At 60.6% G+C, this 27,374-nt stretch overlaps 3 protein-coding genes across 7 annotated transcripts in view; 2 read left to right on the top strand and 1 right to left on the bottom strand.

Moving 5' to 3' along the window:
- Window positions 1-2: 2 nt before the first annotated feature.
- THOC5 (THO complex subunit 5) lies at window positions 3-14,805 on the top strand. Its single transcript, XM_074843859.1, has 20 exons — window positions 3-367; window positions 692-805; window positions 1,463-1,606; window positions 2,226-2,339; window positions 2,987-3,084; window positions 3,931-4,077; window positions 6,530-6,644; window positions 7,121-7,253; window positions 8,328-8,405; window positions 8,775-8,815; window positions 9,862-9,961; window positions 10,453-10,561; window positions 12,003-12,104; window positions 12,323-12,419; window positions 12,772-12,886; window positions 13,400-13,503; window positions 13,590-13,677; window positions 13,820-13,935; window positions 14,148-14,338; window positions 14,593-14,805. The coding sequence occupies exons 1-20, from the start codon at window positions 14-16 to the stop codon at window positions 14,654-14,656; spliced, it is 2,424 nt and encodes an 807-aa protein (XP_074699960.1). The 5' UTR covers window positions 3-13; the 3' UTR covers window positions 14,657-14,805.
- A 1,007-nt stretch (window positions 14,806-15,812) lies between these two features.
- Window positions 15,813-21,656, bottom strand: NEFH (neurofilament heavy chain). The gene is made up of 4 exons (XM_074843686.1): window positions 20,868-21,656; window positions 19,521-19,720; window positions 18,664-18,788; window positions 15,813-18,293 (listed from the first exon to the last, which is right to left on the bottom strand). The coding sequence occupies exons 1-4, from the start codon at window positions 21,652-21,654 to the stop codon at window positions 16,352-16,354; spliced, it is 3,054 nt and encodes a 1,017-aa protein (XP_074699787.1). The 5' UTR covers window positions 21,655-21,656; the 3' UTR covers window positions 15,813-16,351.
- Window positions 21,657-21,886: 230 nt separating this feature from the next.
- Window positions 21,887-27,374, top strand: part of AP1B1 (adaptor related protein complex 1 subunit beta 1) — a 28,416-nt gene continuing 22,928 nt past the window's right edge. For 3 of the 5 annotated variants that reach the window (XM_074843691.1, XM_074843690.1, XM_074843687.1), the window contains exon 1: window positions 22,930-23,003. The gene's annotated coding sequence lies outside the window, so the exon portion shown is untranslated. Of the gene's footprint in view, window positions 21,906-22,929; window positions 23,004-23,225; window positions 23,249-27,374 lie in introns of those variants that run through there. The other 2 variants (XM_074843689.1, XM_074843688.1) reach the window with 2 other exon arrangements.

The raw sequence follows: 27,374 nt of genomic DNA, 5'->3' as shown, positions 1-27,374 counted from the left end.
GCCCCCACGCAGCATGGGGACCCGAACCCCCAACCTTTTCTCACCCAGGGGGGCCATGGGTGCCCCCTGCACCCATGGGTGCCCTGATGCACTGGGGTGCCCCCAGCGCCATTGGAGACCCCACACCATGCCTCCCCCAAGCCCATGGATACCCCCAGTGCCACTGGGGCCCCCCCAGCCGAGGGCCCCCCACTGTGTCCCCAGCCCAGGGCTTGTCAGTGGGGGCGCTGGCCACGCCCCTTTCGCCGAAGCCACGCCCCCTGCCCGCGGTCCTCCGGAGGACTATCCGCCAGGGGGCGCGTCAGCGGCTGCCGCTCTGCCCCGCCTCTCTGTGCTCCGCGCGCGTCACTTCCGGGCGGCGCTGAGGGTGAGAGGGGGGCGCCGCGGCCCGGTGGGGGCCGAGCGGCGGGAGGGGGCGGCCCCGGGCCCGGTGCGCTGGGGTCTGGGGGGCTCCGGAGGAGCGGAGGCCGTCTGGGGGGGGGGCTTGGAGGAGGGGAGGCCGCTAGGCCAACGTTGGGGTCTGGGGGAGGTGGGAGCGGGGCTGGAGGAAGCTGGTGGGAGGAGGCCTGGGACTGGGTGGGCGGGGAGACTCCGGAGTCCGAGGCAGGCTGGCGGAAGGGAGCGCGGGATAGCCCCGATCCCCCGCAGGTTTGGCTCCCCACAGCCGACGGCTTTGCCTCTTGTCCCCCAGTCCTTGACGGGCCGCACCATGTCGTCAGACTCCAGCAAGAAGAGGAAACCCAAAGTGATCCGCACGGATGGGGGCCCGCAGGAGGGCAAGCGGGGCAAGGCTGATGCCGACCAGGTAGGGCCCCTGGCTGCCCACGGGCACCGGCAGAGCCTGCCTGCTGTGCAGGGTACTTGTGTCCTGCTTTGCAAAAGGCTCATCTCCCACCCACTCTCTGCTGGCCTTATTCTCCCCTTCGGGAAGTTGCAAGACCCCCAGAGCCGAGCCAGCTCCCAATGCCTCTGAAACTCCCACTCTGCATTTCTGAACCTGTTTCCATCTCCTTCGGGAAACACAGTGCTCAAAGGGTCAAACCCTTCTCTGGAGATGTAGGGAGAGTGAGCACAAGGCTGAAAGGTCCCTCAGGGGTTTGCAAGTCACCTTAAAACACTCTCACAAGCAGCAGGGTAACCTGGGTTCAGCCAAAGTGGGGATAGGGGTTGAAGAAGTGATTACCTTCCCAATTTATCCTCTGTAGTCATGGGTGCAGGATCGAGACTAGCTGAAATTTATAAACTCTTCAAAACTATATAAAAGTCTGAACTTCCCAGGCATTTTAATACCTTGTGGCGTTTGGGTCTGGGATTAACTGAGTCCTCTCCTGTGTGTAAAGTCTCCTCGGGTGTGGGATTAATGGACAAAGCCAGGAATCAAGACCCAGCAGTTTGTTTCCCACTGCTGTTTCCAGAGAAGGTGGAAGGATCCAGCTGTAGAAGGTGCTTTCTGCCTTTGCAGGATGTTAGGTACTACAGTGAGGAGTGTGAGGTGGATCTCCGTGACCCTATCAAAGACTACGAACTCTACAGAGAGACTTGTCAGGAGCTTCAGAGGCTGATGGCAGAAATCCAGGAGCTGAAGAGCAGAGGCATCAAGGACAACGTAAGGAAAAATGTTGGTGCTTGGTTTAATGTGGTCTGTTCTTTGATGTTTTCCCTTAATCTGAGAGGAACGGGAGCAGCAGTTGCGCTGTTCTGGGGAGAATCAGGAAAATGGAGCAGCTTCCCTTAAATAAAGTAGAATATGATTTAGCTGAGGCATTGGTTTTGACTGAGCAGATGGAGTTCTTCTAAAGCATGTCTGGGCTCCTGCTAGGTTGTGCTGACAAGTCAGGGAAATTGAGCCCCTCCTGACTGCCACGGGGGTGACTGGGCTCTTGCTGTCCCACGGAGGCCCAGCAGCCTCAGCCATGGCTGGGGAAGACTTGTGCTGTGACTGCCTGTGCCGTTGCCTGCACGGCAGGGTGCTCTGTTCCTACTGGGAGAAGGGTCACTAGAGTGAGCCTGGAAAACATCTTCCCCCCGCCAAGTTATTTCCTGTGGGTGACCTGTGAGTCTGGCAGCTGGAGGCTCCCTCGGAAGCCCCGGTGACATTAATTGTGGCTCCTTAGTGAAGCACGGAGTCCCCTTTGTGACAGAACTCGCAGGAGGTCCCTGCAGCAAAGGGGCTTTGTGGTGTCAGTCGTCTCTTCTGCTTCAAATGCCTCTCTCCTGCCACTCAGGCTTCGGAGATAGACGAGCGGCGGATTCAGAGCTGTGTCCACTTCATGACCTTGAAGAAGCTCAACCGGCTGGCTCATATTCGGCTGAAGAAAGGGAGAGATCAAACCCACGAGGTACAGCGGGGCTGGGGGGCAGCAAGTACCAGTTGGCATTTAGTGGGATCAGAGATGGTGCTGTTTCTGCCCAGTCTGTGTATGGATGTGTGACAGGAATTAAACACCAGCCAGGTCATACTTTTTGAATTAGAGGTTTATCAGGAAACTACTGCCATGAAGTGGAAGCTGTAATTATAATGAATGATGGAGTGGTGTCTGCTTCTGCCTCAGATACAGAGGGGAGTAGCTCTGTCTTGAGAGTCTGGTGTGCTGCAAGCCTGAGAACTGTGTACATAGTTGGCCCTGAATCTCCTTACCGAGACATCTCAGAGAAGCTTTTCACAGTTTGTGAACAACGCTCGTTTTCTTTGTACCACTGAGGCACAGGGACAGGAGGAGACTCTGTGTGCCCCACAGGTCTGCCCTGTTCTGTGCCTTGTCCCCAAAACATGCTGCCTCCAGAGCACAATCAGTTTGATACAATGAGCGTTTGCTTTCCCAGCCTTTGAAAATGTCTTTTTACCCCCCAAAAGTTGTTGCATACCCTAAAACCTGCCATCGCTAGCTGGAACAGCGAGGGGGGTGTGTGTTGGTGACTCTTACGGGGGTGTGTTTGCTGGGAGGAAGGCCACAGAGCTTCATCCCCAGCTGTGTCGGTGTTTCAGGCAAAGCAGAAGGTCGACGCGTATCACCTGCAGCTCCAGAACTTGCTCTATGAGGTGATGCACCTGCAGAAAGAGATCACCAAATGCCTGGAGTTCAAGTGAGTTTGGCCGGGGAGGAGAGGGAGCGATGGTGTGCCTGAGATGGGGTGGAGGCCAGGTGCCACCACACAGGAGAGATGGAGTGTCCCAGAGTTCTTGTGCTGGGTCACGGGGGAAGAGGCTTGTGTAGGGAAGAGAGAAGGCGGCCTCTATTGTGGTAGAGGAACAGTGGAGGAGGAAATAGGTAAATGTTAAAGATGTAGCCATGCTGGACTCTTCAAGGACTCTCTGGCCTCTGTATATCAGGAGTTTTCTTCCAAAAGCTGAGCCTTTCGTCATGCCCATTGCGTGGGCAGCACTCTGAGCTGCTGCCAGGAGGGCTGTGTTTAGACTCGTGCCTCTAACGGTGCTTTGGTGGGCTGTGTGGGGAAGGTGTCTCTGTGAAAGGAGGGACCCTGTTCAGCCCCTTCTCTCCTCGCTGCGGTTCAGCTCACTGATAGTGTGGTACCTCGTGTAGCAGAGTGTAGAGAGGTTGGTGCTGGTCTCTCCTCACGGGGAATGGCTTTAAACTGCAACAGGGGAGGTTCAGACTGGACATCAAGAAAAAATGTTTCAGAGAAAGAGTGGTCAGAGAGTGGAATAGGCTGCCCAGGGAGGGGGTGGAGTCCCCATCCCTGGGTGTGTTTAAGGGTCGTTTAGATGAGCTGTTGGGGGATGTGGGGTAGGGGAGAACTTTGTAGAGTCGGGCTGAGGGTTGGACTCGATGATCCCGAGGGGCTTTTCCAACCTGAGTGATTCTGTGATTCTGTGATTGGCATTGACCACTCTCCTGCGAGACACAGTTGAGTTTGGCCCTGCTGCAGCGTTTCCCACCCTTCCCTGGGCTGATCCGTCTGTCCTTGCAGATCAAAACATGAGGAGATCGAACTGGTGAGCCTGGAGGAGTTTTACAAAGAGGCCCCCCCTGAAATCAGCCGGCCTGCCATCACCCTGTCAGAGCCCCACCAGCAGACCCTGGCCCGCCTGGACTGGGAGCTGGAGCAGCGCAAGAGGTGGGTTGGTGTCAGCCTGTCTGGTGCTGAGCATGTGATGTGTGCTGAGCTGCAGGGCTCGTGGCAGACCCCCGGAGTGAGCTGCACAGCTTCTGGGCAAAGCAAATGTCGGTGATAAAGGTTTAACACCCTCTTGAAATAATCAGCGTAGAACAAGCAACAGATTTCTTGTGTAACAGCCCTCGGCGTGGAGGATCACTCTGTGTGTAGAGCTGGGCTTGGGAGGATCCTTGTTTCATAGATCAGGGAGTTTTCTTTCACCTGCCTGATGGAAGAGAGCCCCAGGGGATCGTGGGGAGCAGAGCAACCTCCAAACTGGTGCGACAGAAGCCCTGAGTCTGCCGCAGCCGCTGTGCAAGAGAGGCTGCCCGGCTGGACCCGCACCTTGTGCTCCGGGTGGTGACAGCAAAGGCATCTTGGCTCTCCTGATAAGCCCACATGTTCTCTCACCAAGGCAGCGAACATCAGCACTGGCTCTTGGGTATCAGTAGAAGAAAATGAATTTTATAGCTTGATGTTTCCCCGGCGTCTGCGTGTTGGTCCTTGCAGCAGCAAATGGGGCCGCCCGCTGCATCCATCCAGATAGCGTTTCCATCCAGAACCTGGTTCTGCAAGATGTGCCACACAGGGCGAAGCGATCCCTGGTTTGTTTGCCTTCCTGTGGTGCAAGGAACAAAAATTAAGCCAACCTAGTGCTGCAGCTGCTGGTCCCGCCTGCCTGTGCTCCTAACGCTTGCCACGGTGGGGAGCTGCCTGCACGGCGCTGAGCTCAGCTGAGCTGCAGCAGGCGCTGGTGTCCTGGTGGTGGCAGCCACCTCCTCAATGCAGGCACTAACCCTCCAGGTCCCTCGGCTGGTGCAGGCAGGCCAGGTGGCTCAGCTGCTTCCTCGACTCTTGCCCCGTGTGAAGAGCAAACATGACACAATGTTCCTCTGTTTTGATGACAGCCAGCAGCTTTTTCAGCCAGGCAGCAACTGAGACCAACCTTCCGGAAAGATCAGCCGGAACCTGCTGGTAGGCCCTGCCCGAGCAGGGCAGCTCAGCAGAGCAGACTAGCAAGGGGTGCTGCGGGTGGGTGCTGCGTGGCTCTAAACGCCACATGCTTTGTCTCTCCCAGACCCTCCGTGTCAAACCCAGCTGCTTCTGCCTGGTGGAAGGCACCCGTTCACGCCGCAGCTGAGGTCCTCTGGATGGCTCTGCCTGCAGCACAAGCTTGCAGAGGAGCATTCAGCCTGGAGATCTCTTGAGGATTCTCCTTAAAAATGACTGTTCATTACAAACTGTGGAGAGGGCAAAGACGAGCTGAACTGAGCCTGCCCCGCGGTTGCAGGTTGAATTGCTGAGAAGCCTTGCGATTCCCAATCCTCACCCCACGGTGTCTAGGGAACACCACTGTTTACTTGCCACCACCATTGTGGTGGGAAATAGCCTCTTCAGCTGCCTCAAGAGCAGATGCCGGTAGTGGTTTGGGCACTTTCTGATGCTGTTGGGGTTGTTAGTGTCCATCCATAACTGTCACGTTGTGGACTATTGGTTTGTCTCGAACTCTGTTCCAACAGGTGCTTCTTGAATGGTGTTACAGGGACCTTGGCTGCTCTCACTACCTCAGGGAGCTCAGTAGAGTTGTCCGAAAGCTGGACTTCCAAACTGCATTGTGAGGAGCCTGCTGGGTTGTGCGTTGACCCAACACAAATAGAGTTTTGCTTGGAAACAGAAGCGTTTCAGTCCTGCAGTGTCACGTCTGTTGTTCCTGCTCAGAGTGGGGTTTCCCCGCACTGCAGGTGCTCTCGTCCAGTGGGGAGCAGGGTCCTGAGAGGAGAGTGCGTGAGCCCCCGCGGGTCACAGCGGTGGCTTGTCCTGGGCAGCACACCTCCGTGCCCAGCTTTCCCTCCTCCTGCTTTCTGCTGGGCAAGAGGTTGAAATCAACAGCAATGAAGAGATTTCACGTATCCAGGGCTTGGAGGGTCACGCTGAACTTGCATTTTCCTGGGCTTTCTACCCACTCACAGACGAGCACTTGCTGGTTTATTAAACCTCAACTCTCATGAGTTTAACTAGTTGATGTGATGTGAAGTGACACTGGTGATATGAAGTGGAAAAACCTCTTCAGGAGCTTGGCAGGGTCGGCAGAGCTCCGTCAGCGTGGCTGCTGGCAGCAGAGGCTGGCGCAGAAGTGCCACTGAGGGAAGATCCACTTGCTCTCCCTTCTCGGAGCACAGCACGAGGCTGAGCTTCCCCTTTCTCTCCCTGTTTGTTTTCCAGCTCTTACTGGTTCCTTTCTGCCTCCTCTTGCCCTTGGTATGAAGAGCTCTGTGTTTGTCACCATGTCTGAGCTCTCCTGGTTTCTGCAGTGACTTTTGTCAGGTCAGAAGAGCTGGGGCCCATGACCCAGGCAGACCCCAGCAGGCTTTGAAGCTGTGATATGTGGCAGTAACCGAATTCCTAACCCTAGGCTGGCAGAGAAGTACAAGGAGTGCCTGACCAGCAAGGAGAAGATCCTGAAGGAGATTGAGGTGAAGAAGGAGTATCTGAGCAGCCTCCAGCCTCGGCTCAACAGCATCATGCAGGTACTGGAGCTCTGGAGGAAGGGGAGAAGGCCCGAGGGCTGTGTGGCTGTATTAGAGAGGTGCCACGCCTGGACTGATTCTGCTCCCAGTCAGGCTGGACGAGGGGTAGATCTGCCTCGTGCTGAGACTCCTCCGGAGTCTCCTTGTTTATGCGGCAATTCCTGCAGAACTGCGGATGGAGGAGTCATTAAATGGGCCTTTCCCTAGAGTGACATGCAGTTCCAGCCCCTTGTGATTGCCTTGGGAGGGAAAAATGAGAAGGAACTGGGTTATTTTCAGTTCCAAAAGTTTTCCAGCAGAGGAGAGCTGCCAGCCCTTCCCTGGGGCTCACCATGCCCGTGGCTGTGTTTAACCCTGCACGGCAGCTGCTGTGCTGGTTTCCAGTCTCCCACTTACCAGCTGGGGGTGAAGAAGGGGGTGAGGAGGGTGAACTATTCTGTTCCTAGTGACGAAGGTTAGCCCTTTTGTTCCCCCAGGCCTCCCTGCCTGTCCAGGAGTATCTCTTCATGCCTTTCGACCAGGCACACAAACAGTACGAGACAGCCCGACACCTCCCACCACCTCTCTACGTTCTCTTCGTTCAAGCCAGTGCCTACGGCCAGGCCTGCGGTGAGCACCCAGAGCGGGTAAAAGTCCTCAGCAACACCACGAGGGGCTGTCCCCAGCCAGGACCAGGGGGCAACACTCCCCCCACGGGCCAGATAGCGCTCAAAGCACTGCTTCGGGGACGCTTTGGGAGGTCCTTTTCCTTCCATCTGCTCTGCTGCCAGATTCTGCTGACCCCAGAGCAGCGGGGTGGCCTCAAGGGCCAGCACAGTGAGGCAGCAGCATTTGAAACCTTGTTTGCTCAGCTCCCTTGCTGGAAGAACTGCTTGGGAAGCTCACTTCCCACCTCTGCCCCCCCCTTCTCAAGGTCAGCAGGGATGTCCCTGCAGCCTGCGAGCTGGCTCGGTGCTGACGTGGCCACCCCAGAGCTGTCACCTCGTGGGGTGGGTGCTACCTTATGCCACCCGTGGGTGGTGTTGACTCCAGAGCAGGCAGTACCTCTACCTGCCCTCCCAGAGGCCCTTCCCCGCAGCTCACCTGCATCCCCTTAGGCAGTTTTGCATTTCAAGGGGCTTTCTGAAGCCTCCCTGAGTGGGGAGGGATTTCCCAGCAGGGCTCAGGATCCCCCTGGGCTGTCTGCATCCCCTGTGCAGAGGGCTGTAATGCAGTGTGAGAGCTGCAACCCCACAAGCTCTTGGGCCACTCCGGGAGTGGGGCAAGCGGTGGCGGAGCGTGGAAGGACCACGCTGTGGCACTTGGCCACACCAGGTTCTTGCTAATGAGTACCTGCAGCCCTGATGACCCAGCTCGTCGCCTCCAGCTTGTGCCAGCCAGACCCCAGCCCCTCTTGGCTCTTGATAAAGATCTGGCCTTTACAGTTTCCAGGGACAGTCCCTCAAAACCCAGCATTTTCTCTCCTCTGACCCCATCCTACCCAGGAGATGAGCCCTGCAGTGGCCTCATGGAGCCCTCTGGACAACTGCCTCTTCCCACTGACCCTTCATTTGAGCTTCCTCTGCCACAGGGCTCTGCCTCGTGTAGCCATGAAGTGGGAGCTTTCTGGGGCAGGGCTGCTTCTAACTGCCTTTCCCATACAGATGTGAGGTTCATAGCTTAGTTTTCATGTCTCCTCTGCAGATAAGAAGCTTGTGGTGGCCATTGAAGGGAGCGTAGAGGAAGCCAAAGCCCTGTACAAGCCGCCTGAGGACTCACAGGGTGAGTTGGGGTGGTGTTGCTATAGGCAGGCTGCCTGATGCTCTGTGCAGGCAGAGGGCTGGGTAGAGAGGCGGATGAGTATGGAAATGGCACAGTGCCTGATGTCTGCGCTGCTGACTGAAAACCCTGGCAGCTGATCCCCTCTGTCCCCAGCTCCTCCTTCCTGAGAGATGTTCACAGCCTGCTGGTGTGACCCCTGGTACTGAGGACATGTTCCTGTGTGTCTGCATTCTGCTAGAGCCCTGCTTTTGGGGGGATGGTGATGTCTGGGGGACCTGTGCTCTTGGAGAAAGGGCTGGTAGTCCTGCTGGTTATGGGAAAGCTGCTGAGCCCCAGGCAAAGCCCTCTTACACCCCTCTCTTTGCACAGATGACGAAAGCGATTCTGATGCGGAGGAGGAACAGACCACGGTAAGGGATAGCCTTGTCCCCTCTGGGTCCTCTCCCCACACCATGTCGTGTGGGCAAACCGATCTGCGCCTGCCAGCTGGGACGAGCTGGGCCCACGTGGGGCTGGGAACTGGTCCCTACGCGCTCTGTGTGTGTGTGGAGGTGCACTGATGTTAAGACTGGCTCTTAGGAAGTATTTCTTTGCAGAAGGTGTTGTTGGGCGTTGGAATGGGCTGCCCAGGGCAGGGGGGGAGTCCCCATCCCTGGAGGGGTTTAAGAGTCGGGTTGACCCAGCGCTGAGGGATCTGGTGGAGTTGGGAACGGTCAGTGTGAGGTTCATGGTTGGATTGGGGGATCGTCAATGTCTTTTCCAACCGAGATGATTCTGTGATTCTGTAAATCCAGCCGTTTCTTGGGATCAGAGAGGTGCCATTTCTAGTTTCTGACCCAAACACAGTAGAACCTGGGGACAAATCTGCCTGGCTCGTGTCCTGCCCAGCAGCAGCAGCCACCTTGTAGCTCTTTGGCTGGAGCTGTTCCACTTTGTATAAATAGCCTGGGGCTGTGGAGGCTGGCTGGGGGCTGGTGACTAGGGGGGAGGGATGCCTGCTGGGGGGGTCACTCAGCACTCCCTCGGGGTGGCGTTTAGGTCCTACAGGTTGTACCTCTGGGCACTGGCTGCCCACAGTGTGGAAGCCCACGGCAGGTCTGTGCCACCACCGCCCAGCAGCGGTGCTTCGGGCTGCTGCTGTGGGAAAGGGCCTTGGCTTCTGCCCCTCGTGGTGAGGAAACTTTGGGGGCCAGCGGGTCATTGTCCCAGTCTCACAAGGGTGGGGACACTCCTGGGAGCTGAAGGAACAACAGGAAGTGGAGCTGCTTTGTCCTTGCCCTGCAGCAGGGCAAGGGTTTCAAGCTCCCCTCCCTCCCCAGGGCTGCTCCCTGGCTGCAGCACTGAGGGATTGAGGAGCTAGACTAGAAGGAAAGAGCAGTGGGAGGCAGGGGGTGGACTGTGGGTTGCCCAGAGGCGGGAGGAGAAGGGTCTGACAGCTCTGTTCCACCCTCCACAGAAGCGGCGCAGGCCCACCCTGGGCGTGCAGCTGGACGACAAGCGCAAGGAGATGCTCAAGCGTCACCCCTTGTCCGTCACTGTCGACCTGAAGTGCAAAGGTAAGCGGGGTCTGGTGGCCCTTGGCAGAGAACGCCCAGGAGCGTGTGACAGCAGGTCAGAGAGCAGCCTGGCAGCAGCTCGGGTTCCTCGGGGAGAGCTCGGGGTGCAGAGACGCTTTCCTGCCCTCAGCCCAGCTGCCCCAGTAGGGATGAGTGTGGCTTGCCAGCAGAGACTGAACAAGGTGGTTTATCAGCTCTGTCTCCCAGAGCTCCTCTCACCCGTGCAGGTGAGGTGACCGTGCTCTGAAGCTTCCTTCCTCTAGTTGGGAGCTTTTCTCTTTTGTGGTGGGGTTTTGGGCATGACAGATAGAGCCTGGCAAATGCTGATGGGATGGCGTTAGAGGTGTTGTGCATCGGTTGCCAGTTACTCCCCACGTTGCCCCTCTGCTCCCATTTGCTGTTGTCCTAGCAGGGGGGCACGTACATCCCCCCCGTGCAGAGTGCTCCGAGCTAGAGCAGACAACAGTGTTGCCCCCTCTCTGTCGGTGCAGATGAGAACGTGCTTCACCTGACCTTCTACTACCTGATGAACCTCAACGTCATGACAGTGAAAGCCAAGGTGACCACTGCCGTTGAGATGACAACCGCCATCAGTGCCGGGTAAGGAGAGCCCCGTGGGCACGGAGCCCACAGCTCATCGGGCAGCGACCGCTCCACTTGCCACGAACACCCTGCCCTGGTGTTCTGCCGTGCTCTGTTCAGAGTGACCCGTTGGCAGAACGATGTCGTGCCAGGAGCAGCACGTGGTGGCAATGTCCCTCCTGCGCCCCATGGGCTGGGGCACTCCACTTCCAGTTGCCTGCTCCCAGCGGGTGAGGTTTTAACCTCAGTCCCTCCCCTTGCCTTGCCTGGGGCACCTCACGGGCCTTTGTGCAGTGCTGTGGTTTCAGAGTGCTGTCTTGGCTTGTCCTTTGATGGGCAAAGGAGACCCCAAAGAGTACAGCTCCGTCGCTGCCTCTGGGGAACGCTTTCAAGGTGATCTGCCCCCCTGCCCTGCGATGTCCTTCCCCTTAGCTTGCCAGGAGCCCTGCCAGGCTGCCGCAGCCCCAGCATCCTCCTCCTCTCCCTCTGCCGCGACAAGTCAGGGGCAGGGAGGTTGGGAACCTCTTAGGACAGCGGTGCCAGACCCATGGAGCTGGGGGCGAACCTCTCCTGCTTGTCGCATTCAGTCACGCTCTTGCAGCCGCACCGCTTTCCTCCCTCCTGCAGCCTGTGCCTGGCAGCTCCCTTCCCCTGCTCGCTTTGCAGGTCACCTTGTCTTGAGCACCAGAGATATGGCTGCCTCTCCCTGGGCTCCCCAGAGACTGCTGGAGCTTGATTTGCGTGAGGAATAGCTGAAATGGCAGCTGTGGGAGCCTGCCCAGGGAGCTGCGATCAGCTGCCAGCTCTCCGGTGGCTCTGCTCAGGCCAGGAGGAGGTGCCTGAGGAAGAGGGAGGGGGAAGAGACTGGTCTGGGCTTACCTGGAAGCACGTGCTGCCTCCCAGCCTGTCCCATGTGAGACCTCCCACTCCCCTTGGGGTTCTCTTTTCCCCATAGCTACCCAAACCCCTCTGTGACAGCAGCTGGAGTCTCTCCGCAGGGTTCCCGTGCAGGGTGCTCCCTTCCCCACAGCTGCCCTTGGCTGTATTACCCCAAATCCTACAGCCCTTTATGCTTGGTCGAGCTTGTGCGTACAGTCAGACATAAAGAATTTTATCTCATTAAGCAGAATTCCTCTGCTTTAAGCTTGTTGGGTGGCAAACAGCCATCAGGCCTGCACTGGCAATGTTTTCTCCAGGCGCATCAGCAGGTTTTGGAGTTAATGCACTGGAGCGAGCAGCTTCCTGGGAAACGGGAGATGGTGCCCTCTGACTTCTATCATCACAGCCATGGAGGAGACAGATCTCCTTTTGGACTGGAATTAGGGGAAAGCCATTCTGATCTTGAAACCCAACTCCTGGAGCTTGTAATCCCTTTCTCTGGGCTCGGAGCCTGTTAGTGGCCACCCCAGAGAGACATGGAGCCCAGGCTGCTGCTGATTAATCTCTTCCCTCCTCCCAGTGACCTGCTCTCCCCAGACTCCCTCCTCAACTGCCTCTATCCAGGAGACCACGGGAGGAAAACGCCCAACCCGGCCAACCAATTCCAGTTTGATAAAGTGGGGTGAGTGGGGCCCAGGCAGTTGGCTTGTCCGGGAGGGCTCGGTGGCCAGGAAACCGGTGTCCTGCAAGTCGGCATCGGGTGGGCTCACGGGGCACGGCTTGGGACGCAGGTGGAAGAAGTGCCGCCTCCTTCCGGCTGGCTCACAGGTCAGGCGGTGGGGGGACGGCGGGGACAGGAGTGCTTTGGGGTGGTGTAACCCTTCCTCGTTGTCCCCACAGCATCCTGACCTTGAGCGACTACGTGACAGAGCTGGGGCACCCCTACGTGTGGGTGCAGAAGCTGGGCGGGCTGCATTTCCCCAAGGATCAGCCTCAGGCATGTCATACCCCCTCCCCTCTCCATGAAAACATTATGCTGGGGCTTGGGGAGGTTTTGAGGACAGTTGTGTCGTGTCCTGTCCACTCAGACCCCAGAGCTCCTGCTGGCACCAGCCACTCCCAAGCTACGCTGCACCCTTGGCTGGGCCAGGCTCCGTTGGGATGAATCTGTGTGGTGGGGCCACAGCAACGTATTTTACCCACCGTGTGTGATAGTCTAAGCCCTGTTACGGACACTGAGCAGTGACTTGAGCGTGTGTCTATCCCCGTGGCTGGGTGGGGTGGCTCCTGGACTGTGGGGTCCCCACCCCACAGGCTGGCGTGATGGTGACAGCCCCTCCTGCCCACAGCATACGGTTGCTGCGGACAACTCGCTGAGCGCCAGCCACATGGAGCTGACTGTGAAGCTGCTGCGGACGAGGCTGCAGTCCCGCCTGGCTCTCCACAAGCAGTTTGCGTCGCTCGGTGAGTGCCTGGCTCCCCACCCCGTGCCTGGGGACGGGGGGGTGCAGTAGCAGGGTCCTCTTGCAGAGGAGAGCTGACTGATGTCACTTTTAATGGTGCTGCAGATCTGTAGTGCCACCCAGTCGTTCCCTCTGTCCTTGGTGGTAGCGGCACTGGGAGGGCTGCCCTGGTTTGGGTGGGAGACGAAGGCTGTGCCCCCTCTCGATGCCCAGCACCCCTTTGGGACCGACCATGCATGTGCTGGGAATCAATTCAGGCTGTGGTGGGAGGTGAACCACACCCCCACGCGTGCCGTGTGCCCGTCGAGCAGGCCAGGCCTGCGCTGCCAAGGCTGTGAGCTCCGGTGGGATGGCAGCCGAGGCCTCCCCTGCTCCCCTCTGGGCACCTGATGAAGGTGTCAGAAGGGTAGCGATGTCCCCACGTCCCGGTTTTGGAGCATCCCCACCCACAGGACAGTGACAGAGCTCTGTCCCCAGCCCTGCCCTGCTCAGGTGGCCTTGTCCTTGGTTTCAGAGCATGGCGTGGTGCCAGTCTCCAGCGAGTGCCAGCATCTCTTCCCTACCAAGATCGTCTCACGCCTGGTGAAGTGGGTTGCCATTCCCTATGAAGATTATGCGGTAGGCGCCGAGCGCGAGGCTGTACCCCCCCCCCCAGCGCCCGCGTGGTGCCAGCAGCTGCTCACTCCTCTTGCCTCCCCTCGCAGGAGCTGCCCTACACTAAAGATGTGATAGAGGCCAGCTTGGCTGAAGACACTCACCTCTACTACATGGCTCTGATAGAAAGGGGAACAGGTAGGCGTGTTTCCTTCCCCTGGCAATTTCGAATTCCCACACCAGGTGCCCCCAGGGCAGCTTCTTGGGAGTCTTCATGGGACATTCCTCCTTTTGGAGGTCCTCGGGGTTGTGGGTGACGTTTCTCCCCTGCCCTGCTCAGCCAAGCTGCAGGCAGCCGTAGTCCTGAACCCTGGTTATTCCACGCTGCCGCCTGTCTTCAGCCTGTGCCTGAACTGGAAAGGAGAGCGAACCAGCAGCAACGACGACAACATTCGGGTAAGCTGGGATGGTGGGAGAGGAGGCTGGAGAACCGCTGGCTTTTGGGGGGGCTGTTCACAGTGGTTCTGTGTCCGTAATAAGCAAGTTGTTGGGGTGAGCTGGTGGCCAGGCAGCTCAGGGCAGGGCCCTGAGATCTGCCAGGTGCAGCCAGGGGCCCAGGGAGGGCCGAGCAGAGACCCAAGCCTGCTCCGTACTGATCCCTCTGCCAGGCCATGGAGAGCGAGGTCAATGTGAACTACAAGGAGCTGTGGGGGCCCAAACCGGGCTACCAGCTCCTCACCAACCAGCTGCAGCGCCTGTGCATGGTGCTGGACGTCTACCTGGAGACAGAGCCCCACGACACGAGCGTGGAGGGGCCCAAGGAGTTTCCCCAGGAGAAGATGTGTCTGCGCCTGGTCAGGTGAGAGCCCAGCACCCTGGGGCAGTGAGGAGCTGGGATTGGGGGGGAGGGTGCTGGCAGGGACGCTGGTGGCACTGCTGTCCCCAGGAGCATGGCCTTGCCTGACCCCGTGCCCACCCTCCAGCCTCTCCTTTAGCTGCCGGGAGGAATCTGCCCCCCGCAGCTGGACAGTGCCCCAGGACCAGGCCTGTTCTGTTGGTGCCGGGGGCTTCCTGACCCCTATGGGTCAGCCTCTCCCTCTTCTCCTCTTCCAGGGGCCCCATGCGCCTGAAGCCCTTCAAGTTCAACTACCCCCAGGGGTTCTTCAGCCATCGCTGAGCACTGCCTGGGCATCACTCTGGGCTGGGCCTTGTCCTGTCTGTGGGGAGGAGCATCCCCATCACACCATTTCAGTTTATTTTCCAAGGTTTTGGGTTTTGGTTGAAGGTTTTGTAGCCAAAGGGATTAAATGCTGAACTGAAAGAAAAGAGTGTGTGTGCCCTGTCTGGGCAGAGGGCTGGAATGGGGGGGGCCCTGGGAGGGCTGCAGCAAGCCCTGTCCCCTGTCTCTGGGCTCTGGCAGGCATCTTGCTGCTGGGACATCCCCTTGCCTGGGGTGCTGCCTGTCTCCTGTGCTCCCTCCCAACCTCAGGGCCTTGGGACCCAGGAACGGAGATGGCTAAAAACTGAGATGGCTAAAAATAGCCCCTTTCCGGAGCCTGCACTGCAGCCCTAGCCTGTCCTTGCCTGCACTGGCTGCCAGCCAGCTGACTTGGCACAAACCTGGCAATGAGGGGGGGGCTTTGCTGCTTCCCTGGCTTGCGGTGGGGGGAGCAGAGCAGTGTCCTGTGAGAGGCAGGACCTCCTGGCACCCTGCGAGGTGTTGAGGCTTGGGCTGGGAATCCCAGCACCCCGCTCACCCCTCCAGCGCCTTGCAGTTCCCTGCTGTGGGTCCTGTCCCACAGCCAGGCTCCATCCCCACTCCCAAGGTCGTTGTCCCTCCTGGCCCCCAGCCTCCCCCTGTCTCCCCTGTGGCTGATTTCCCCCCCAGGAAGGCTGACAGACCCTCTCCCCGCTCCCATGCAGCCCCTGCTGTCGGTGCAGTGCTGCAGTGCAGGGCTGTGCTGCAGTGCTTGGGTTAAACCAGGCCCTACCAGCCCCCCCCCACCCCGGGAGCTGGGCTTTAAAACGTAAAGGAAGGAATAAAACGTGCTGAAATCCTTTGCAGCACGTGGAGGGGGGGGGGCTGGCCCTCTTTCCAGCCCCTGTGAGGGAGCCCAGCAAGACATGGGGTCCACGGGGGGGTCTTTCCCTGTGCAAGGGCTGAGCTTTCCTCTGGAAGGCAGCCAGCGTGCTGGAGAGCCCCGTGTCACCCCCCCCAGCCCTGGGTGACAGATCCCAGACCCCCAGGCCAGGCTTTCCCACCCTCCTTCACCCTCTCTTCCTTCCCCTCCCCCCCCCCCCTCACCCCTGCACAGGAGGCCAGCAGAGCCAGATCTCTGTAAGCACTTTTATTTGGTTATTGCACAGAAAGCAAATAAGAGTGGGCTGAGGTTCCTAGTGCACTGTGTGTCTGTGAGCGTTCCGGCAGTGCCCAGCCTCTCCCACCGAAGGCAGCTGCAGCCTGGGTCACCGCTCGGAGGGACAGTTGTCACCCCCAGGCCAGGGAAGGACCCCAAGGACCCCACCAGCCCCCTCCCAAGCAGCTAGAGCTCTGCATTGCACTCATCCATCGATTGCACATAACATTAAATAAATGCACTTATTGGAGAAGGGCGGTCGGTTCCCCTGGGGTCTCTTCTCCTCGGTTATAATTCAAGTGTTTAAATGTGGCGCTCGGCAAATATCACATTCTGCTAGGGAAGCTATCGGCCAAACCGCCGGGGCAGGGCAGCGGGGGGCTGCGTCTCTCACACGGACATATTGCTAAGGTAAAGCCCGGCCTGGCGGGGCGTCCCCACCCCGGGCCTGGCCGTCGGAGGGGAGCGGAGAAGCTCCCGCGCCCAGAGGTGCTCTTTGGCGCCTGGGGCTCCGCTCACTTCTTCCCTGTGGCGGGCGCCGGCTCTGGGGCTTTGCCCTCCTTGCTGGAGGGGGCCTCGGCCTTGGGGGGCTCTTTACTGGCTTTGGGCTCATCTTTGGGTTTCGCTTTAGCTTTGGGCTCCTCCACCTTCTCCTTCTTGGGCTCCTCAGCCTTTGGCTTTGCAGCAGCTTTGCTGGCCTCCTGCTGAGGTTTTGGTGGAGCCTCCTTCTCAGCCTTTCCCTCTGCAGGTTTGGGGACTGGCTTGGTGGTCTCCTTCACCTGTGGGGCCGGAGGCTCTGGCACAGCAGCCGCCTTCTCTTTGGGCTTCTCCTCCACCTTGGCAGGGACATCCTTCTTGGGAGCCTCCTCTTTCCTGCCCTCCTCAGCTCCGGGCTTGGAGGGAGCCTTCGCCTCCTTGGGCTGCTCTTCCTTCACAGGGGCTTTTGGCTCCTTTGGAGGGGAGGGGGTGGGCTCCTTGGCCGGGGCCACTTCCTTCTGTGGAGACTTGGCCGCCTCCTTCACAGGAGATTTGACTTTCTCAGGGGACTTCACAGCTGGGGTTTTGGCCTCCTCCTTTGAGGGGGTTGGTGGCTTCTCTGGGGATTTCACAGCTGGGGTTTTGGCCTCCTCCTTTGAGGGGGTTGGTGGCTTCTCTGGGGATTTCACGGCTGGGGTTTTGGCCTCCTCCTTTGAGGGGGTTGGTGGCTTCTCTGGGGACTTCACGGCTGGGGTTTTGGCCTCCTCCTTTGAGGGGGTTGGTGGCTTCTCTGGGGACTTCACGGCTGGGGTTTTGGCCTCCTCCTTTGAGGGGGTTGGTGGCTTCTCTGGGGACTTCACAGCTGGGGTTTTGGCCTCCTCCTTTGAGGGGGTTGGTGGCTTCTCTGGGGACTTCACGGCTGGGGTTTTGGCCTCCTCCTTTGAGGGGGTTGGTGGCTTCTCTGGGGACTTCACAGCTGGGGTCTTGGCCTCCTCCTTAGAGGGGGTTGAGGGTTTTTCTGGGGATTTGACAGATGGGGTTTTGGCTTCCTCTTTTGAGGGAGTTGCAGGTTTCTCTGGGGACTTCACAGCCGGGGTCTTGGCCTCTTCTTTCAAGGGGGTTGAGGGTTTCTCTGGGGACTTGACAGCTGGGGTCTTGGCCCCCTCTTTTGAGGGGGGTGCAGGTTTCTCTGGGGACTTCACTGTTGGGGTCTTGGCCTCATCCTTTGAGGGGGTCAGGGGCTTTTCAGGGGATTTAACAGCCGGAGTCTTGGCCTCCTCCTTTGAGGGGGTTGGGGGTTTCTCTGGAGACTTCACGGCTGGGCTCTTGGCCTCCTCTTTTGAGGGGGTTACAGGTTTCTCTGGTGACTTAACTGTTGGGCTTTTGGCTTCATCCTTTGAGGGGGTCGCAGGTTTCTCTGGGGACTTGACAGCTGGGCTCTTGGCCTCCTCTTTTGAGGGGGTTGCAGGTTTCTCTGGAGACTTGACAGCTGGGCTCTTGGCCTCCTCCTTTGAGGGGGTTGGTGGTTTTTCAGGGGACTTGACAGCTGGGCTCTTGGCCTCCTCCTTTGAGGGGGTTGCAGGTTTTTCAGGGGACTTGACAGCTGGGCTCTTGGCCTCCTCCTTTGAGGGGGTTGCAGGTTTTGCTGGGGACTTGACCTCCTCTTTTGCAGGAGACTTGGCCTCCTCTTCACCCTCTGCTTCAGCCTTATCCTCTTCTTCCTCCTCTTCAACTTTCTCCTCTTCAGCCTCTTTCTCAGCCGCCTCCTCCTCCTCTGTGACCTCCTCGGTCACCTGGATTTCTTCTGTCTGCTCCTCCACAATCACCGTTTCCTTCTCAGATTTTTCCACCACCTTGATCTTCTCCTCACTCTTCACCTTGATGTCGGTGGTGATGCTGGGAGCCTTAGGGACCACCTCGGGGAAGGAGAGCATCCCATAGCCAGACTCGATCCGATATTCCTCCCCTTCCAAGAGCTTTCTGCCAGAAAGAGAACAGAGTAGGGCAGTCAGTGACTGCTTCTCACCTGCTCCCATGACCAGGAGCTGCCAGCCATACCATGTAGTTCCATCTCCTTCCTTGTCCCACTTTTGATGTGCTGGCTGACCCTCTTGCTCCTACACCCTGTTTCCTCACCCTTCCTTCCACAAACCATGTGCAGGGCTGGGCCACCCAGCTGGATGTTGCCCACCATGGTCTTGGAGGATGGGTGGTCTCTTTCTCACCAAGAAGGGCCCAGGTGGCAGTGAGGGCCCTTGAGAAGTGTCCTCAGAGACACCAGCACTAGGGACTGGCTGGGACCCTCCCACCTTCCCCTCACCCTCCCACCTTCCCCTCACCCTCCCCTTACCGATAGGCAGCAATTTCAATGTCCAGGGCCATTTTGACATTGAGCAGATCCTGGTACTCCCGGAGCTGAGCTGCCATCTCCCACTTGGTGTTCCTCAGCTCGCTGTCAAGCTGCTGGATGGTTTCCTGCAGGCAGACAGAGCAACTGGTGACATGGGGGGCTAGTTCTCAGGAGCAGAGGGACACAAAACACCCCTAAACAGTCCTCTGGTCTCCAAGGAGGGACTGCTCACCCAGCACCAGGGTGTCCCCACCATGGGGTCCGCAGCCACCTCACCCTGCAGACATAGAGGGAAGGGGACGTGTCTAGGGGCTGTTTCAGTGTGTCCAGTTCCCTTGGGAGAATGGGCAGCAGCCCTGCACCCCCTCAGGCGAGGGCTGCCAGCATCAGCCCCTCCCAGAGCTCCCTCGGGCAGGGACAAGCTGTGGGAACCTTTCTAAGACTTGGGTGAGTCTGGTGGCCACCCACCCCAGGCTGAGGCTGATGGGGATGGAGCATCCCCCTGGGGACCGTGTTTCAATCCACAGTCCCCACGTGGTGCAGCCCTCTCTGCTGCACTTCCCAGCTCTGGGAAATAAGACATAGCCTGAACCCTGGGCACGCTTCAGGGGTGTTTGTGACCACCATCGTGGGCAGTTTGAAGCCCAACAGAGACATGGAGCAGCTCCATCATGGCTGAGGGACACAACAGCCCAGATGCAACCTCAGGCTCTGAGCACCTGATCTAGACTCTAGACACAACCCGGTGTGTTTGCCCTGGGTCATCATCTCTGCAGCCAAAGCACCAGCACTGCTCCTCCCCCACAGCTGGATGGTCCCTCCCCACCAGACAATGTCTGGGACGCTGCCCACTGCACCTGGTAGGACAGGACATCTGCATGATGGCGCTCCTCCGAGTCCTGTCGCTGCCTCTCCAGTGACTCCTGGGTCCCTTTGAGGGCTTCAAGCTCGGTGGTTTTGGACTGGAGCTGGCGGCGGTACTCGCAGATCTCCTCCTGGGCCAAGCGGATGGCGTCCGTGTTCACCTTGGCAACCTCCGAGAGCTTGTCCAGCCTCACTGCAACAGGGGAAAGGAGAAGCTGCAGGGAGGGAGGGAGGCTGCGGACTCCCCTTCTTGGGGAACCTCAAATCCTTTAATACTGCACAGCCCCTGCCTGCGTGTCCTGCGCAGAGCCAGGCCCGGCAGGGGCTCCCTGGGTGCTCTGGCTTCACCAGCCCCTGCTCGTCGGGGCTCGCATTGTGCTGGGGAGGTGAAGGTGCCCGGGCGGGATGGGCTGGGGGGGGGTGTTTTCTCCATCCTGGACTTTACCCAGGGCAAACCCAGGCTGCAGACCGCCCTCCTCCCCTCAGCTCCTGCCACAACCCCAGGACCGAAAGCGCTGCGGGCTCCCCCTGCACACACCGCCTTGCCAGGCCCGGCTCTGCCGCCCTGGGGCCGGGCAGGGGTTTGCCGCAGCCACCCCGGGGGCCGGGGGGGTGGGGGACACACACACACACACACACACACACACACACACACACACACCCCCCCACCCACCCCCCCCCCCGCTGCTCCCGCCACCCTCGGGGCAGCCTCCGCCCCGCCGGACAGCGCACCCATGGGTGCTGAGCCGCCGCTGTCCGCGGTGCTGATCCGCCGCTGTCCAGGGTGCTGAGCCCTGGGGTGCCGGTCCCCACCCTCCTCCCCCGATTCCGTAGTGCCCCACCCAACAGCGCGGCAGGGACACTCCCTGCCCGCCCCCCCCGCGTCAGGGATGCGACACCCCCCCCACACCGTAACCCCCTCCCTGCAGCGCCCCGCCAACGCCCCTGGCCACGCTCCAGCGGGGAGGGATCGGTAGGACACCCTGCGGCCCTGGGCGGGGTCTGGCACCCCGAAAACTTGCGGGGTGCTGGGGCGGTGACCGTGCCACCCTCCTTGAGACGCACTGCGGGGCGGGGGTGGTGGCAAGGGTGGGGTTACCCTAATGCCCTCCCAGAGCGCTGGATATATGGCTGGGGGGGTCCCCCGAACACCCTCCCGGAGCACAGCACATATGGGGGGTCCCTGCACCCCCCGGGGGGGTTTACCCGAACGCCCTCCCGGAGCGCGGCAGCCCACGGGATCCCCGCAGCCCCGGGGAGGTGAGGTGGGTGGGTGGGTGGGCGGGGGGTGGCGCTGCCTGCGGAGCCCTCCGCGGGGTGCGGGACGGGGCGGAACTCACCGCGGAACCACTCCTCGGCCTGAAGGGTGCTGCGGGCCGCCGTGCCCTCCAGCTGGGCGCGCAGGTCGCGGAGGGCGGCGGTGACCCCGGGGCGCAGGGCAGAGGGGGGCTCGGCGGGGGGCTCGGGGCGGGCCCCCCGCAGCAGCGCCCCCACCTCGGCGCGGTGCTGCCGCCGCAGCAGCTCCGCCTCCTCCCGCAGCGCTCGGGCTCGCTCCTCCAGCGGCCCCCGCGCCCGCTCCGCCTGCGCGGAGCTCTGGGCCAGCCCGCGGGCCGCTGCCTCCAGCTCGGTTCGCTGCCGGGCCTCCTCCTCCAGCCGCCCCCGGAGCGCGGCCACGTCCTCGGCCAGGCGCGACCGCTCCAGCCGCAGCTGCCCCTTCTCGGCGCCCAAGCGCAGGACCGTGCCCCGCATGTCGCGCAGCTCCCGCGCGTACAGCTCGCCCATGGCCGAGCGCCCCGCCTGCTGCTGCCGCAGCGCCGCCGCCTCCGCCGCCAGCGCCCGGTTCTGCTGCTCCAGCGCCCGCACCCGCTCGATGTAACCGGCGAAACGATCGTTCAGCACCTGCAGCAGCTCCTTCTCGTTCCGCGCCCGCGGTTCCCCGTTCAGCGAGTCCAGGCTCTCGGTGGAGGAAGCGGCCGCGCTGCCGCCCCCCCCGCCCCGAGCCCGCCCCACCACCGGGCCCGACCACGAGTGGAAGCCGCTGGAGGCGGCGGAGCGCGGGGCAGCGCGGCCCGGGTCCTTGCGGAGCCCCCCCGGGGGGCCCAGCAGCGTCTCCAGCATCAGACTCATGACGACCCCCGCCCTCGATGCGGCACCGCCGCCGCCGCCGCCCGCTTTATAGGGCTCGGGGCGGCCGCTCCGCCCCGTCACCGGCAACGGGGATGGGCACCGGCACCGCCCCGCGCCGCCGCCGCAGCCCGCGGGGGGGGACCCCAAGGCCACGCCCTGGGCGGGGAGCGGGGACCCGTCTTGAGGAACGGGGGTCCCCCAGATGGATAACGGGAGCCGCCAGCGTGGAGCGGGAGCCCCGAGAATGGAGAGTGAGAGCCCCGGGAAGGGAGCGGGGCACCCCCGAGGGGAGCGGGGCCCCCTCGGGCAGAGAGCGGGACCCCGCAAAGGGACCACCCAGGGCAGAGCAGGGCCCCGCCCCGGGGTGAGGCCGAGTGGGGGGCGCACCGGCACCCCCTCTCCCTCGAGTGGGTGCCAGGGCAGGGACCCTGGGGGGTCTCAGCCCCCCGATCCCCCACGTCATGGGGGGACTCCGGGCACTGCTTGGGGGCCAGGGCCAGGGGGTCCCGCTGGCCGGAGGGGGGTGGTCTCCCAGGTCCCTCCGCCCCAAGCGGGCAGGGGGCAGCCCAGCAGGGAGGCGGCGGCAGGGCCGGGTCCGCCATCCCGGCTGGGGGGCGCTGGGGGTCCGGCCCGCCTCGGCCCCCCCAACCCTGCCCCGCGGGGTGACGGGGGGCGGGGCAGGCCAGCGGCAGGCAGGGGCAGTCTGACCAATCAGCGCTTGTGGACAGCCTGGCCAGGCAGCACGTACAGGCCAGCTGGCCAATCAGCGCTCACAGACCTCAGCCAGTCAGCGGGAACCTCCCGCCCAGCCAACCCGTGGGTGAGCTGAACTCAACCAATCAGCAGCCGGGTACATGGAGTGCAGCCAATCAGCGCTCCCGCAGCGCTCCGGCGGTCCCGGTAGCTCGGAGGGGTGACGGGCAGACCCCCGGTGCGCCCCGGGGCATGCTGGGAGGGGAGCGCACCCCCGTACCCCTCCCGCGGTGCCGCCGCTGTCCCCCGCACCCACCGTCCCCCCGCGGGCAGCGGGGTCTCACCACCCCCCTCGTCCCTAAAACAGCCCCGGGAGCGGGTCCAGGAGCGGCCGGGGATTCTCTCTGCGCGGCGGGGCGCGCGGCAGGGAGGAGCGGGCCCGAGCACCCTCGGCGTGACCCTGTCACCGCGCCCCGTCACGTCCCCTCCGCTCTGCTGGCCCCTGGCCCCGTGCTCCCGGTCCCCGGCCCAGCCTCGCCCCTCACCGTGTCCCCGCCCCTTTTCCCACCCACCCGCCGTAGCCCCGCCCCGGAAGTGCTCCCCCGCTCGGTGCTCACTTCCGCTGGGCCGGTGGCAGCGGGCGGCGGCGGCAGCAGGTACGGGCCGGGCCGGGCCGGGCCGGGGTTGGTTCCGGGGAGCGCCGCTGCAGCGTCCTGCCGTGTGACGGGGGCTGCTGGCGGGCTGCGGCTCCGGGCTGGCTCCCCCTCCATGGGTTTCGCTCCCGGCCGTTCCCCTGGGCCCAGGCCCGTCCTGCCCCAGGCCGCTGTCCCCGTTCCGGTCTGCCCGGGCGCGGCAGCACACAGGAGCCTGGCTCTGGTCTCCTGCCGCGGGCCCAGCCTGGGTGGGTGCTGCGGCTGCGCCTTCCCCCTGTGCCCTCCTGTAGCTCCGTGTCGCGGCCCCTCCGGATCCGCCCGGGGGGGGTGCGCGGGCTCAGCCCCGGGGTCTGCTCCCCTCCGCCGGCGGTGTGCGCCCCGGGGGCCGTGTCCTCGCCGGTGGGAGCGTGGGTTTCCCTGCCTGCGGCGGCTTTGGGAGCTGAAAGCCGTGGCTGCCGGCGGTGCTCGCTTCTCAGGACGGCGGGGGCACGGCCTCCGTGCAGGTGGCGCCGTGGCTGGAGCACGGCAAGGCACCGTGTGGGTCTGTGGGAAGCAGTCGGTACCGGGCTGTGCTGAGACACGGAACAAGCTGGGAAAGGGGATGGATCGGACAGGGAGACTCCCGGTCTGATATCCTGTGCTGGCTGCCTCCTCTGGGGAGGTTTTAGGGAAGAAAAACCCAAATTTGATAAAAGGGAGCTTGTGAAACAGCTTGTGCCTAAAGGAGGTAGATTATAGTTGCTCTCCTTCTTCTTTCCAGGTGCTTGGTATCGTACGGAGTTTGCCAGAGTTCTCAAACTTGTCAGGGAGGCCATCCCCGAGCAGCAGTGGGGGCTCACGCGGGGTTTTGCCGTCGCTCTGGCTCGGGCCGTGCGATATTAAATGGGTGCTTGAGAGAAGCAGTTGGTTCCATCTGGTTTGCTGCTCCCAGCCAGGCTGTGGGAGCTGCGAGCTGCTTCCCGCGTGGCTCAGGCTGCTGGACTGAACGGACTTGACACTTTGGGATCCTGAGGGGCTTTCTGGAGGTGTTGGTCCTTCCTCAGATCCTGGCTGGGATCTCCGTGGCAGGAGGTGTCCGGCCTCGCAGCCCTGCGGAGCCCAGCTTTCCTGGGAGGAGAGCTTCTGCACTGGCACGGGAAGCTGTCGGTGGGGCGGAGGCTGTGTCCCGACACCTCCAGAACAAGGTCCTCAGCGTCTCTAAGGGTGCTGGGCTGGCGTTTCGGGAGGGGCACCGCTGGAATAGGGCTTGTGCTGCTTAAAATTGCCCCGGCTCTCCAGAGCACGATGCTTTGGGCTCTGAGGTGTTGGGATCCCTGCGTCCTGCTTTGCCCAGCAATGTGTAGTGTGGGGGACACCTCGGGATTTTCCTTTGTGTGTTTGGGGGTTTTATTCCCCAGTTATCGGTTGATGGGATGTATGACTTGTGACTCGGTTTTACTGCGTACAGCCGCTCTCGTGGCCCTTCTGCCATCTGGGTTAATTAAGGGCCAGATGTTGGTACTTTGGAGTTTCGCATCACTCAAGCGGCAGCTCAGCAATTGAATTGATGTGCCACGATTTTGGGCACCTTCCTAACGCCGCAGTGAGCTTGGCAAGGCTTTTACCTGTGAGTTATTTAAAAGGGGGCACCTTAACCCATTGGGTGATGGGAGACAGACCCTCTTGGAAAGCATACGGGTTGGTCAGCAACAGGTTTGTGAGAGGACGTGCTGGCTGCCGGCCGCTGGGTTCACAGAGCATTGTCTGTGCTTGTCGCTGCTGTTAATTGGTGGCTCCTATTCCAGAAGGTGCAGGAGAATTTGTGGCACTCGCTGGCTTTGGGCAGTTCCTTTGAGGGGGATTATATTTACACCTTCGGTGGGAGCTGCAGGGTCTTGCCAGCCCTCGAGGTTCGGTGGCACGGTGCTGGTTCCGTGCTGTGGCAGTGCAGGTGGGTTGTTTCATGGCCGAGCACAGCCTGGCTGGTGGAGGGAACAGTCCTGGTCCCTTCAGGGACATGTGAAGGTTTGAACTGAGCGCAGGATGCAACAGCAGGCTCACAGGCCTGCCTTGCTGCAGGGCTGGGTGTGAGCTAAGACTGGATCAAGTTAGGCCAGTCCTTAGGAAAAATAATCTTCCTAGGGAACATGTATGGGGCTGGTGTGAGCTGGCACAACACCTGTGGGGAGAAGTGTGGGGTTGAGCACAGGGATGGGAGCTGTGCCCATGGCTGCACACCGTCTGCAGGATGAGATACACCATGTAACTTCACTGCTGTGAATGAGGAGGAAAAAAATAATTTGATTCAGCACCAGGCTCTTTAGCTGCTGGCTCTTGTGTCCTCAGCTGCTTGTTCTCCTCTTCAATGCTTGGGATCTTATCTTCCCCACAGGTGTCTGTGCCTGGTCTGGGGGGTTTATTTGCCGAGGCTGGGGATGTGCAGCTGCTCAGAGGTGTGGGGAGCTGTCACCACTTCATGCCTGCCCGGCCTTTTGCATTGCCTTGAAGTTGCTTCATAGCAACAGAGAATAGTTGTGTGAAGTCCCCACAGCTTCAGTTACCCATCTCGACGTTTAGGGCTTTTTTAGTCTGCCTTCATTTTCTTTAATTGTGCCAGCTTGCTGGGTTTTACTGATCCACCTCAAGTGTTTTATTTGCAGCTGTGAGAGGGTGTGCTGCTTGCTCGTAGGAGTTTTCTTTCCCTACTAACCTTCAGCTGACCCTCTGTTTTCTAGGTGAGTTGTTTCCTAGAAGCTTGCCCTTTGAGTTCCTGCTCCTATTTGCCTCTCCCTCCACTTTAGGTGCCAGTGTATACCCCCTGATGTGCAGGGGACGTGTGTTTGTGTGGGGCTGGAGCAGATGCAGGGGACATGTGTTTGCTTCCTTTCTCCCTTCCCACCTGCCTTGTCAGACCCTCCTGAAGACACACGTCAGGCTGGGTAGATCAGAACTTACTGTCAGCCAGTAATCTCCTGCTCTGGGCTGTCTCGGAGTCTGTAGAAAGATCAGCAGAGCTACTGTGAGCTGTCTCGCTGTAATACCCAGGGACCTGAAGTGTCCTGGGCACAGTTTAAATGCTCATGTGGTGCTTAGGTGGCTCATTCCTCTGGAAGAGCAGTAACAGCAGCACTTTCCCCACATCCCTTCCCAGACAGCAGATCTCTATTGCTAGAAGCTGAAAGACTCCCATCAGCAGCATCTCAGCCTTCAAGGGTGGAGAAATTGGCCTAAAACAGGGCAGTAAAAGCAGCTGGGGGTTGCTGACAAGTTTTCTTCTTCCAGCCTCTATAAGAGGAAACAAGTGGCACCAGTGCTTATTCAGCATTGGTGTAGTCCCTGGGAACCCACTGGTGGCACCTGCCTTGGCGAGAAGCACCGTGACACCTTTGTTACTGTGTCTCAGGTTTAGGAGCATCTTATTCACCCAGGACAGCTGAATTTAGGAGCCCGCTGGCATGGCAGCAGGGAGAAAGGGGACGGCTGAGCTCTGCTGCATTCCCAACCCGAGGGCCTGAGATCGAGCAGGGGGCTTGCACCGTGCTGTGCCCGTACGGGTGCGTCACCCAGCAGCTCTGAAATGCTGGTCCTGGGAGGAGCACGCTGTCCTGCGCTCAGCTGCCGGAGCGCCGCGTTCCCCTTCAGCCTCGGGGCTTTTCATGAGCAGCAGAAAATCAGATGCTCCAAACCATGGTGCTTCTTCCAGCTGGGCCACGGGCTCCTTGGTGCTTCATCGCAGGAGCAAAATAACCTGGTTAAAGCTGCGTCCATCAAGGGAGGTGTCTGTAGCAGCGCCTGGCAGGACCCTTCTGCTGTGTGTTGCCTGAATGTGGACAATGTTTTCCAGCCTGAGGCAGGTGGAGGGGGAACGTGGGAGGTAGAGCGGTGTGGCCAGTCATGCTGGGGGTCTCGGGAGAGCAGCATTGCTCTGGGTCTTCTGGAGTTCTTGAATTTAGTCATCCTGGTTGAATAAGATTGGGATAAAAGGCTTTGGAGAGCCCCTTTCCTCCCAGAAGCTGGAATGGGGGCCTGAGCGGTGCTGAGCTCCCCACGTCTCCATCTCCACTGAGCCTGGCCGGCAGAACCTGCAAGGTGGGAGATCCGGGAGGGATTGCTGATGGCACGTGTTCTGGTTTCACCATTAGTAGGGGCTTGGGAGAGGACGCCTCCCGCCAGCCGTTGGCTGCAGGGACCACCCGAGAGCAGAGGGCTTTGTAGCAGGGCAAGGCTCGGGTGGTGTGGGAGCCCTCGTGCCCTGGGATGGTGGGTCCAGGGTCCCGGGGGGGTGCGGGTTTGTGCCACTCCAAAGCCTTGTCCTCAAAACAGACCCAAGGAGCCCAACTAGGTGTGGGTGAGCTCTGGGTGCTCCCCTCCAACACCCAGCTGCTGTTTTGCTAC

The sequence above is a fragment of the Strix aluco genome, chromosome 18 (genome assembly GCF_031877795.1).
Source record: "Strix aluco isolate bStrAlu1 chromosome 18, bStrAlu1.hap1, whole genome shotgun sequence".
Taxonomy (NCBI): domain Eukaryota; kingdom Metazoa; phylum Chordata; class Aves; order Strigiformes; family Strigidae; genus Strix; species Strix aluco.
The sequence above is the reverse complement of the archived record's forward strand: the minus strand, read 5'-3'. Positions and strand labels throughout refer to the sequence as shown.